At 40.3% G+C, this 13,508-nt stretch overlaps 1 protein-coding gene across 1 annotated transcript in view; it reads left to right on the forward strand.

Annotated features, from left to right (window-relative positions):
- Nucleotides 1-3,148: 3,148 nt before the first annotated feature.
- The window catches only part of LOC139947344 (coiled-coil domain-containing protein 174-like), a 33,003-nt gene continuing 22,643 nt past the window's right edge, over nucleotides 3,149-13,508 (forward strand). The window contains 8 exon segments of the mRNA XM_071945242.1: nucleotides 3,149-3,192; nucleotides 3,272-3,347; nucleotides 5,690-5,719; nucleotides 5,721-5,792; nucleotides 6,549-6,648; nucleotides 10,264-10,329; nucleotides 12,760-12,929; nucleotides 12,971-13,053. Coding sequence (XP_071801343.1) covers nucleotides 3,170-3,192; nucleotides 3,272-3,347; nucleotides 5,690-5,719; nucleotides 5,721-5,792; nucleotides 6,549-6,648; nucleotides 10,264-10,329; nucleotides 12,760-12,929; nucleotides 12,971-13,053 — 620 coding nt within the window. The 5' untranslated portion in view covers nucleotides 3,149-3,169.

Consider the following 13,508-nt stretch of genomic DNA (forward strand, 5'->3'; position numbering starts at 1 on the left):
GATGACCAACATTAAGTTCAAGTTTTCACAGTTTTGTTATTCTGTGCATAACATGTTGATATACAAACAAGACTGGTCTTTGATAATTACCAAATGTGTCCAGTGTCTTTAAAAATATACAAATATTGACTGCTTCGAGTGCTATGGTTAAAACTATGACTCCCGAGGTGATCCCCGGAGCGTTCTATTTTCCCGAGGCGAAGCCGAGGGAAAATAGAACGCTCCGGGGATCACCGAGGGAGTCTTAGTTTTTAACCATTGCACGAGTAAAAGCAGTCAATATTTGTTTTATAACACCCCAAACATTTCTAAATACTGTACTACTATTATTAAGTTACAGACCTGAATGCTACAATCCACGGACGACGCGAATACAGATTGCAAACACTTTTACTTACTGTGTTGCATGTAGTGTCGTGCAATCCGAAATGGTTACAGACTATTAATTTATCATCCTCGTACACGCAACGGACGTCTGGGTACTGCACGCCGTGTGCTAGTCTGTCGGACTAGCGCACGGCGCCGTGTGCTAGTCTTCGGACTAGCGCATGGCAAACCGACGCACTATCACACGGCCGTCGTCTAGCAAAACTAAGACACGTCATGTGACGCGCTCTAAACCAATGAGCAGGCAGAATACTTGCAAGGGGTGTTATAACATGCAATACACCATGGAAGATTTTATCACGACTCAGTTCAATAAGACACTCTAAAGCCACTCTAAAACAACTCGGGCAGGGTCCGTCAACTATGTCTAAAGACCATCTATGGCCATAGACCAGACCGACAGTCTACTCCACCTGCACCCCAGACCCCATCCCATATACCGACCAAGAAGCAAGATCCGGATCCTGACAGTAAGAACCCTTCTTCAGGATCTACGGACTCTACAGTCATCTTAGTAGGATCGTAGGAGGGCCACTAGCGGCTGTCTCCACCTTGCTCCTCATCGCGTCACTCCTGTACATTATCGTGACCAAAAGAAGATCCAAAGCCAATCCTAATTCAACCCTTGTAGTTCAAACAGCTCCAGATGAAGATGCAGCGGCGTATGAGGAAATGGAAACCACACGGGCAAGCTGAACTACACGGGCAAGCTGCTTCTACTGGCCGTAAAGAAACCTCACCATCCAGCTACCAAGATCTGATATTCAAGTAGTCTATGACCCTTTCAAAAACCACGGCCTCGGCTTTGGGTTCGGCTCAGGTAAGCTTGGCCCCGCGGTTGTTTTTTGACAATATTGCGCGTGCTTTGCGTACACGCGCTCAGGGTTTCAGACGAGAGGACGGAGCCTGAAGCCGACTCCAAAGCAGAAGCCGAGGTTTCGAAAAGGGCCTGCGTTCGTCAAATGGACGCCATCTTTTGCACGTTTGAAGGAATAAATCGTTCCAGCAATTGTATAGTTTTAACGTCTGCAATTCCTATATGCTTGACTTTATCCAAGAGTTTGCAAAATGTATTTATCCGGAGGATTGCGCTAATATAAAAAAATGTATAACCGATGAGCTTCAAAACTGAAATTTATTCAAGAAATCACCACAATACAAGGAAGGACAAATGACTAAAATTGGTGACAGTAATACTTATTTTTAAAAGGACAATGAACCATTGCACACAATAACATTGGGATATCTAGCATTTTGTTGAAATTGTTTGTACATTGTAGTTCCCGCTGACTCAGCTCGTAGTTTCTAGTGTCTACCATCCTTTTATTACAATTTTTTTCTAATGCAAGTTTACTCCATACAAGACTTACTTTTTAATAATTAAATAGTAAACTGGCGGGTACAACCACGTGTTAATCTCTGAAAAGAGCCGGTTTGGTCACGACGTTTCGAACAGATACACTGCTCGTCTTGTTATACGATCGTGTGTTATATAATTAAAGGGTTTTCTAATTAACCTCAGAATTATGATTTGACGTTTTAATGTAATACCGTAATCACCATTGCTTAATTAACCCCAGTAACTGCGCCATAATTGCTTTTTTGAGATTATTGTAGAATGGCTACTTCAAGGTGAGGGCTATATAATGATCGGCTGTCAACTCAAATCAAATGCCATCAGGGCCAAATTTCATAGGCATAACTTAATTATTGCTTATAAGGCGTGGACACTATTGGCAATTGTCAAAGACCAGTCTTCTCACTTGATGTATCTCAACATATAAATCAAACAACAAACCTGTGATTATTATTTGAACTCAATTGGCCGTCCAAGAAAACGCCCTTGTTTCACCAGTTGTGTGCTTCCAGATGTTTGGTTTCGAGACCTCACTGAGGTCTCGAAATCAAGTTCGTGGACAATGAAAATTACTCCTTCTCGAAAACTACGTCACTTCAGAGGGAGCCGTTTCTCGCAATGATTTATACTATCAACCTCTTCCCATTACTCGTTAATTGGCGCTTATTATTAATTGGTTGTAATGTGTAATCAAAATTAATAAACAAAATAAACATTAATGTTGTGTAATGATTCCAAGTCACGGAGAGGGGATCTGGAACCAAGGGCCAATTTCATAGAGCTGCTTAAGCAAAAAAAAAATGCTTAAGCACGAAAATAGCTCGCTTATTTTACACATGTTAATGTCCAAAATGTCATGCCATATACATTGCTTGTGATTGGTGATTAGCTGTCGTTTACTTAGCATAACAATTGAGTGGAGTCTTGGCCGGTAATCTGATTTTACTAGGCAAGGATTTTTTTGCTTAAGCAAAATTTTGTGCTTAAGCAGCTCTATGAAATTGGGCCCAGGTCAGTTGTGACCCAGGACATTTTTTGAGTGCGTTACCATGTATAAATTCCAGAACATAGAATTGGGACATTTTTAATAGCAAAAGTGGTTTTTAACAAGTGTCAGACTTATTGGCCACTATTTTGAAGAAAAAAAAACTTGTTCTTGCAAAACTTATAGAAATAAAATCATGGGATTCTTCTACTTTCCAATTTGTTCTTTATTGTTGACTAATACACCTGAAATGTTTGAAGATCCTTCAAGTTATAAAGGATAATTGTTGGTCATCCTGCATGCATGAGAGACCATTCTCATTTTGAGGATTATTTAAAATTGTATTATTTATTTTAAATTAACTAATTTTTACACGACGGCTCTTGGAGTATAGCGCCCTCTATTGTCGGTAACAGAAGTACCGTGGTTTAGCTTTAAAGATGGCGGCGCCCTTAAACCGAATTTGACTGCCAAGAACAACTGTCATGACTTTGACTGCAGCAGCCATAGCCACATTATCTGAAATTGTGGTTTATCTGCAGATATGGCCCCTGTCTAGATCACACCTCAGTGGAAAACATGAATTCAGGCAAGAAAATAGACGTGAATTCTTCCTCGGTAAGAACTCGTTTGATTTTAATTTTAAGTTGAATTGATTGCCAAAAATGTCATTGCCATGTTGATGTTGTGTCACGATCGATTGTCGTTAAATTTTAATGAATGAAATTTGAATAAACTTACTTGAACTTACTTGAATCCACCGACGCCATCACACAACTGGGGTGGAGACGGTGGTTCTGGTTACTGGGGCAGACAGCTTAGATAAGCTTATGTAGAGCCCCCCCCCCCCCCCCCCCCGACGTTCTTTAGGAATTTATCCACATGTCCCTTGAAAATGTTCACACTTGAAGCTTCAATTGCCTTTCGAGGGAGAATGTTCCAGTAGTTGACCACTCTCTGGCTAAACCAGAACTTCCTGAGGTTAAGGTTGGATCTTGATTTGTACAGTTTAAGTTGGTGACCCCTGTGCTGCACGGTTGACAAATCAAAGAAAGGTTCAGGGTTCAAGCCCTCAAGGCCCCTGAGTCATTTTTTTCTCCATTTCAATCAACACTTCCAAGGGATAACTTTCCGTATGGCGCCACCACTTTTTCACTCATTTTTACAAAAAGGGATATATCAGTCAGGTAAATTAGATACTATATTATTTTATTTCGAATGAAAAAGTGGTGGCGCCATACGGAAACTTTTCCCTTCCAAGTTCCATCCACCAGATCAAAATAAACTAATTTCTCTTCTAACTAAACCTAACTAAAGTCATCAATCAATACAACTACAACTACAGTACAAGGATAACTTTCCGTACTCCTAGAACTATTTTGGTTTCGTCCGGCTATCGTCTCCCGTCGATAGCCGGACAAAACCGAAATAGTTCTAGGTAGGAGTAAACTTTCCGTATCCCTGCGACCACTTTTCACTCAGTTTTACAAAAAGGGATATCTCATTGAGGTAGACCCAGTAACTGGGGCGCTGTCTGTATTCCTTTTTCGAAATTTTGACATTTTCTGTCAGACTAGAAAATTTCCAAATTTGAAAAAATGTCAAAATTGTCAAATGTCAAAATTTCGAAAAAAGGAATACAGTGCCCCAGTTACTGGGTCTATCATTGAGGTAATTAGACTTGATATTATTTCATATTGATTGAAAAAGTGGTGGCGTGTGATACAGAAACTTTTCCCAATACAATCATCAAGGCCTACAAGTCAACTCTTCTACCCTTTCTACTTAACACAGACTCAGAACACGGTCCATGATGAAGTTTTTCACTGATCAAATTGAGCTACAAAAAAACTAAAGTTTATTCTGGTATTTAATAAAGAAAAAAAGAAAAAAAATTAAGGAACAATGAAAAAGTTACCCAAAAAGTTCAAACTAAAACAGAAATGAATATATTCTAGTTCTAGGCATTGCATGGCAAGCCAAGGTATCAATTTATGTTTGGTTTGCTGTAACACCATGTGTGTGTATCTACTTGCCAGGTAGAGTTTGTTCTTAGGGAACTGTCTTTCTGTATACATACTACTATCGAGGAGTAGAATTATTATTATCATTAGTATTTATTCGACCAAGATACAAGACAATATAGTTCACGAAAGTACAGTATAATACTACAAAACAAGTAAACATAATCAGGAAAACTAGCAAACACAATAAGATGAATAAATCAAAATTTTTAAAATAAAACAAATATTGACAAGAAATTATTATATACAAAACGCAGTTGGAAGAAAAGAGTGGGGAAGAGAGGGGGTGGTTGGGCAACCAAGTAAGACAACGGGGAGAAAAACAAAACAAAGACAACAACAATAGGGACAACAACAACAAGAGGGACAACAACAGCAACAGGGACAACAACAGTAACAGGGACAACAACAACAACAATAACAACAATCCAAAGAAACAACAAAGCAAAAACAAACCAAACAACAACAACCTAAAGAAACAACAATAACAAAACAACAAAAACACAACAACAACAACAAATCAACAACAACACACAAAAAAACAAAGAAGAACAACACAACAACACAAAAAACAAAGAACATCTCCAGACATATTATTAAAAAACTAAAAATATGACAAAACAACATAATCTGAAAAAAAAGGAACCAATAAACAACATAACCAACTTAAGCCGGCCAGGATAGACAAAACACTGTGACCCAAATTGGATTGTTCAGGAGACTTCTCGTTTCTCTGTCCTCTGCTTTTTAACTATACCCGGGCGGAAGATAGGAAATTGGTAGGGACTACTACTTTAGCTTACAGCAACGCTATTAACTGCGCTACCGCGGAGTGAGTTCTTTAATTGGTCTCAACATTTCGACTACCTTGCTCTAGTCATCGTCAGGAGTTAATAATTTGACATTAATCAATGTGATCACTTTCTTCTTTTGCAGCTTGTGGGTTTGAAGGCGGAGTTATTCCTGGAAACACGAGGCACTCATGAAAGATTGACTTCAACAGAACTCTACTACAGTCAAGGCTAAACCTGTTCCTAAGGTAGGCTGGACCTGGGATGAACTGAAATGAGGCTCTGTCTGAAAAGGTGGTTATAAATTCACCATGTTCACCTATGGTTGACACCCCCATAGAAGTGTCGTGGCCAGGCGGTAAAGAGCACCGAACTCAAACTTTGTTTTTTCTGATCAGCAGGGTGTGGGTTAGAATCCCCAGCCGTGACACGTGTGTCCTTAAACAAGACACTTCACCATTGCTTCGTCCTTCGGATGGGACGTAAAGCAGTTGGTCCCATGTGTTGTGTAACGCATGTAAAAGAACCAATTGCACTTATCACACTTTTTTATCACAAATAATATGAGTAAAACCTGAGTCACAAAAATAATTTTCGTCTCAGTGAGACGAACATTATTTTAGCATGTAAAAACGTATTAAAGGCAGTGGACACTATTGGTAATTACCAATAGTGTCCACTGCCTTTAACCAGTTATGACAAAAATGCAATTTTGCTGTAAAGAGTATTAAAATATTAAAATACTTTTTATGGCAAAAACTGAGACAAAAATTATTTTTTTGTGGCATTGTTTTACTCATTTCTCTAAAACTGCAGAACCTCAGCAAATCATTATTTTAAGGAAATCTTTCTACTATCATTACCTTCAAACGGTGTATGTAAAATTGTAAATTTAATCTAAATCTGTGGACTTCGTGTTTTGTGTTACAAAAAAGTACCCAGACTCTTTAAGCCATCAAACTCTTGTGGTTATTGGTCTTTTTTCCTTTTTATTTTTTTTACAGAAAGCAAGTATCTGGACCAAGAAGAATGCCGGAGTTCAGTCCCGAGCTGAGAAGGTTAAAGTTCTTACAGCAGAAGAAGAAAATGCATTGGATAAATCAAGGTAAATAATATAAGATGCATTGTTCATTCCCTAAAAAGTTTTGAAGGTAGTGGATTTTGCTCCACCAGCCATGCTCCTGGTGGATGATATCCATACCTACATCTTTACGGGCTGAGAAGGGGGTAACCCTGTTTCAGCCCTAGGAGTAGGTGGCTCCTAGTGGATGATACCCATGCCTACATCCTTATGGACTGTGAAGGGGGTAACCCTGTTTCAGCCCTAGGAGTAGGTGGCTCCTAGTGGATGATACCCAAGCCTACATCCTTAGGCTGTTAGGGACTGTGAAGGGGTAACCCTGTTTCAGCCCCAGGAGTAGGTGGCTCCTAGTGGATGATACCCATGCCTACATCCTTAGGGGACTGTGAAGGGGGTAACCCTGTTTCAGCCCCAGGAGTAGGTGGCTCCTAGTGGATGATACTCATGCCTACATCCTTATAGATTGTGAAGGGGGTAACCCTGTTTCAGTCCCAGGAGTAGGTGGCTCCTAGTGGATGATACCCATGCCTACATCCTTACGGACTGTGAAGGGGGTAACCCTGTTTCAGCCCCAGGAGTAGGTGGCTCCTAGTGGATGATACCCATGCCTACATCCTTATGGAGTGTGAAGGGGTAACCCTCTTTCAGCCCCAGGAGTAGGTGGCTCCTAGTGGATGATACCCATGCCTACATCCTTATGGACTGTGAAGTGGGTTTCCTGTTTCAAAACAGTCACCTGGAAATAGATTTTTTATTTCTCCAAACATAATAGCCCCTTTCACACGAGCGCTGCAAACGCGGGTCCCTGGTTAAGGGCGCCAGCCGTCTGTCACCTTTACCGCGTGCGATTTTTTAGCGAGCATTCACACGACACGCACACACACATGTAAACATACATGTACGTCCCTCGTTTTGTTAGGCCTACAACTGCAGGGGACAAAAGTCTACAAGCAAGAGGTTTAAGTTAAAACAAAAACCTTGCAGTTAAAGGGAATAAAATAAACCAATTTCATTTAAATCAATTAAGTCACATAAAATGTAGAATATTTTAAAAACTTTTGCGATAACGTAACTCTCCTCCCGGCGGCCGGCGGGAAGAGGGTTACGTTATCGAAGCTAAAAGAAGAAAAACACAAAATTCAACGGTTCAAATAGATTTTTGGACGTTAAAAATGCTACATTGTTGAATGCAAATGCTTTTTAGATATGAAATTAATGATGAGACATAACAAATGATGAATTAAAACATCGAAAAGTTTAGCCAAATGACATATTCTGCTTCCGATTGACTGATGTTTTTGCTTCAAGGTTTGGGCTGGTCTAGCATCCGGCCACAAAACCCACCAGCCAAACGGATCCTAATCCAGCGTTGAGCAGATATACATGTACATGTACATGTATATGCATGCTAAAGTATAGTTCGCCCATTTCTTCCTCCATAGTTCTTCACGTGTCAACGCAGTGGTCCCTCATTACGATGGCGATGGCTCCCCGTGATTATAACATTGATGCGATTTTTTGGAGGAGGTCTCGATCTGTGTTATGAACAACACGGGACCCAGGTAATTTCATAACAGAGATAGCATTCACACGACGTGGATTTGCGATTTCATAACATCGATGTTATGAAATCGCACGGGACCCTCGTTTGCAGCGCTCGTGTGAATGGGCCTTATGTTGATAAACAATAACATTTTTTTTAAAGTAATTGTTTGTCACGATTTATATGTTAAAAAAATAGATAAAGTGGTTTAGGGGGTGACTCCGCCTACCCCTTTTGTGACGTCAATCGAGGCAGACTTTGCCTCGATCGAACATCGAACACATGTGCAAGTACATGCAAGTCCTAGTCGTGAGTCCGGCAATGCCGACCAGGTATATTGCTGCTAAATGCAGTAAAACAACTATAGATGGGGTCAGTTTGCAAAGTGGTCGGTCCATTGTCTTTTTTTCAGCGCTGTGCAGCGAATCCAGAATACAATGCACCACACATTTGACATGAAGAGAAAAGTTATTCTAAAACATGACACCATCCCAACAATTTTTCTAGCTAGTGGGACGTCGAAGAAGGTACCTGAAAGACGTGATGAACTTAAAGGAGCATTTGCCTGACGAGAAAACAATTCGGGTAATGTTTCAACTTTGAGGGCATGTTTTCAGCTTACACCAATCATCAAGCGCCAAGCGATCTTGTGTTGGCACTGCATGCCTTTCACCGTGCAGGGTAATCCGAGTGGACCGTCCGCACAGCAGCCATAGTGCGTGCAGACATGGTTCGTGACCATAGTTCTGTACGTATGCATCATACCGATAGGTACCCAAACGTAGTGTACGGGGCCAGACTACACATTTTCTCTTCAACTATCGCACCTCGATTGACGTCATGGACAGCGCCCTCTCGGGTCGGGCCTAACTCTTAAATTTGTAAATGAAAAGAAAACAAATTTTTTGGAACCTTAGTTAACTATTTATTCATATTCTACTCATCAAAACACAGATATTGTTAACACAAGCTTTATTTTTTAAAAATAACACTTCCAGGTGACTTTTAGAAAAGTTTGTTTTAACTATAATATATTCCAGGTGTTAGTTTGCATCGGAGATAAATAATATAATTTGTTTACCCTTTCACCGATGTGTATGAAAGCACTGTATACTCAGTACTTGCCCGGGTTATACATGTGTCTGCTCTAGCAATGCAAAGATCGTGGGTTCAAATCCCACCTGGGTGATTTGCCTGTGATAGTTCTGATAAACAGTGAGTATAAAATGCCCAACACACATCTGTGTTAAAGACTCTGGACACTATCCGTAATTGTCAAAGACTAGTCTTCACATTTGGTGTATCTAAACATTTATGCATAAAATAAACCTATGTAAATTTGAGCTCAATCGGTCGTTGAAGTTGCGAGATATTAATGAAAGAAAATAAACCCTTGTCGCACCATGGTCACACGAAGTTGTGTGCTTTCAGATGTATGATTTTGATATGTCAAATTCTAAATCTGAGGTCTCAAAATCAAATTCGTGGAAAATTGCTTCTTTCTTGAAAACTACGTCACTTCAGAGGGAGCTGTTTCTCACAATGTTTTATACTATCAACCTCTCCCCATTACTCATAATCAAGAAAGGTTTTATGATAATAATTATTTTTAATAATTACCAAACTGCCTTTAAGGTTAAAGGCAGTGGACACTATTGGTAATTACTCAAAATAATTATTAGCATAAAACCTTTCTGGGTAACGAGTAATGGGGAGAGGTTGATAGTATAAAACATTGTGAGAAACGGCTCCCTCTGAAGTGGAGTAGTTTTCGAGAAAGAAGTAATTTTCCACGAATTTGATTTCGAGACCTCAGATTTAGAACTTGAGGTCTCGAAATCAAGCATCTGAAAGCACAAAACTCCGTGTGACAAGGGTGTTTTTTCTTTCATTACTATCTCGCAACTTCGACGACCGATTGAGCTCAAATTTTCACAGGTTTGTTATTTTTTGCATATGTTGAGATACACCAAGTGAGCAGACTGGTCTTTGACAATTACCAATAGTGTCAACTGTCTTTAACAAAAGAAGTAAATACCAGGTAACGATAGTATTTTTTAGTGTTTCAAGACTTGATTTTTTTGTTGTGTTTTCGGGGCAGCCTTGGAGCCCAAGACAAAGCTCTATGAGGAGATGTCCAAAGGAGCCATTCTGACAGCAGGTAAATAAAAGAGTTGTGCCCTTACGCTTATTTTCCTAAAGGGTTAAGGGCAGTGGACACTATTGGTAATTGTCAAAGACTAGCCTTCACAGTTGGTGTATCTCAACATATATGCATAAAATAACAAACCTGTGAAAATTTGAGCTCAATCGATCATCGAACTTGCGAGATAATAATGAAAGAAAAAAACACCCTTGTCACACGAAGTTGTGTGCGTTTAGATGGTTGGTTTCGAGACCTCAAGTTCTAAATCTGGGGTCTCTAAATCAAATTCGTGGAAAATTACTTCTTTAGTCAAAAACTACGTTACTTCAGAGGGAGCCGTTTCTCACAATGTTTTATACCATCAACCTCTCCGAATTTACTCGTCACCAAGAAAGGTTTTATGCTAATAATTGCTTTGAGTAATTACCAATAGTGTCCACTGCCTTTAAACAGAATCTCTGTGACTGTTTTTTTTTAGCCATCACCTTTCTCTACTGATTCCAAGCAGACCTACACTTGTATGAGCCCATCTTTAAAGGAACACGTTGCCTTGGATCGGGCGAGTTGGTCTTTAAAAAGCATTTGAAACCGTTTGTTATTAAATGCATATGATTAGAAAGATATTTTAAAAGTAGACTAACACGGTTGGCCATTTATGGGAATCAAATTTTTGACTCCCTTAATTAGGTTGATGACCGTGTTTTAGTCCACGACGTACAAGGAAAACACTTTCGAGACATCTTTCTAGTTTCTGATTTTAATTCTACCGTACTATTTTTATCTTTCGTATTTCGCCTGTATATTGTAATACTTTTCAGAGTTGTTTATATTATATTTCCATGTATTTTTGTAAATGGTTAATTTTTAGTGTAATTTGTATACAACATAATATTTTTAGACACGCAAAACCAAAACGAATTTCACTGTACTAATATTTGTTTTTTTACAAGTGACAATAAAACATTATTCTATTCTATTCTAATCATATGCATTTCATAACAAATGGTTTCAAACGCTTTTCAAAGACCAACCCGTCCGATCCAAGGTCAACGTTTTCCTTTAAAGCCATTGGACCCTTTCGGTAAACAGTATTGCCCAAGGCCCACACTTCGTGTATCACAACTTCTATATCAAATAACAAACCTGTGAAAATTTAGGCTCAATCGGTCATCAGAGTCGGGAGAAAATAACGGGAAAACCCACCCTTGTATCCGCGCGTTTCGCCGTGTCATGACATGTGTTTAAAATAAATCCGTAATTCTCGCTATCGAGAATTGATATTGTTTTACTTTTTTCTCAAAAAGTAAAGCATTTCATGGAATAATATTTCAAGAGAAATCTTTCCCCACTACCTTCTGTAAACCTGTAAGTTATTTGTAAATCTATGAACTTTTTTTTTTTCTGTACCGAAAGGGTCCAATGGCTTTAAAGGATTTGGGTACCTTTTCAAAATGTCCATAGATTTACATTAAACTTACAGGGTTTGAAGATAATGATAGTGGAAAGCTTCCCTTCAAATAGTACTTACTGAGGTGCTGTAGTTTTTGAGAAATGAGTAAAACAATGTCATGAAAATACGTTTGTAAATGATTAAAATAATTTTCGTCTCATGAGACGAAAATTATTTTCATGACATTGTTTTACTCATTTCTCAAAAACTACAGCACCTCAGCACGTAATATTTTCGGGGAAGCTTTATACTATCATTATCTTCAAACTGTTTCTAAGTTTAGTGTAAATCTGTGGACATTGTGTTTTTTTGTCCTACAAAAGTTACATAGACCCTTTAACGGATTAAAAACAGAACACTGTAACCCAGTCTTTACTTGTTTTGGTTTACACCAGCAGGACTTGAACCTGTGACCTCTGAATTAACTTCCCGTCTTGGTTCAGGGCAAGCTTTTGTATAGCAACCTCCAGTCATGCCAGTTGAGCAAACTCTTGTACCATTGTGCCATGCACTCTCATTGAATGTTGCGTATGCCATCTGTGGATTTTACAAAACTCTGGGGCATTCGGAACTGAAAGTTTTGTCAGAGGACACTAAAAATGGAATCAAGGTCGTCGGAATGGGTTTTTTTTTTTACTTGGTGTTTATCTTGGTGTCTGGAGCATTAACAATTGTTTTATCCAGAGGGTTTTTGTAAAATTAGTAAATACAAAACTAAGTATCATGATTTGTTTTCTTTTTTCAAATCGATTGTATTTGCGCTTTATTTGACTCGCAATTCCCGAGTATCGACCAGAACCCTGCATCTCTTACTAACTATGCAAACACTTGCCCTGAAACATTTGATGTAGGAACTGTCTCAATTGTCATAGAACTTTCAATATAAGAAAACAACTTGTGGCTAAGCATGTCATTGTACCAGACATTATTCAAATCTAACTTTCAAATGGCTGATCACTATCTGAAGTCATCTTGTCACATTCCGTCTTACCCAGGGGACGATGTTGCAGATCACTTCCTGGTGGACTATGAGAAGAAGGCCATCGGTGACATGAAGGAGAAGAGAATACTCAAGGAGGAGGAAGAGGAGGCAGCAAGGGCGGGGCCAGAGTATGAGATGGGGGGCCACGGATGTACCTGGCCCAGTCGACCCTCAAGACCAATGGTAAGGAAATTCATCTAGAGGGGGGGGGGGGGGAAGGAGGAAAACAGGAGGCAGCAAGGGCGGGGCTTGAGTATGAGATGGGGGCCACGGATGTACCTGGCCCAGTCGACCCTCAAGACCAATGGTAAGGAAATTCATCTAGAGGGGGGGGGGGGGGGGGGGGAGGGGGAAACAGGAGGCAGCAAGGGCGGGGCTGGAGTATGAGATGGGGGCCACAGATGTACCTGGCCCTGTCGACCCTCTAGACCAATGGTGAGGAAGTCATCCAGGGAGGGGGAGGGGGAGGGGGGGGAAACAGGAGGCAGCAAGGTCAGGGCTGGAGTATGAGACGGGGGCCAGGGATGTACCTGGCCCTGTCGACCCTCTAGACCAATGGTGAGGAAGTCATCCAGGGAGGGGGAGGGGGAAAACAGGAGGCAGCAAGGGCGGGGCTGGAGTATGAGACGGGGGCCACAGATGTACCTGGCCCTGTCGACCCTCTAGACCAATGGTGAGGAAGTCATCCAGGGAGGGGGAGGGGGAAAACAGGAGGCAGCAAGGGCGGGGCTGGAGTATGAGATGGGGGCCACAGATGTACCT

Source organism: Asterias amurensis, chromosome 14 (genome assembly GCF_032118995.1).
Source record: "Asterias amurensis chromosome 14, ASM3211899v1".
Classification (NCBI taxonomy): Eukaryota; Metazoa; Echinodermata; class Asteroidea; order Forcipulatida; family Asteriidae; genus Asterias; species Asterias amurensis.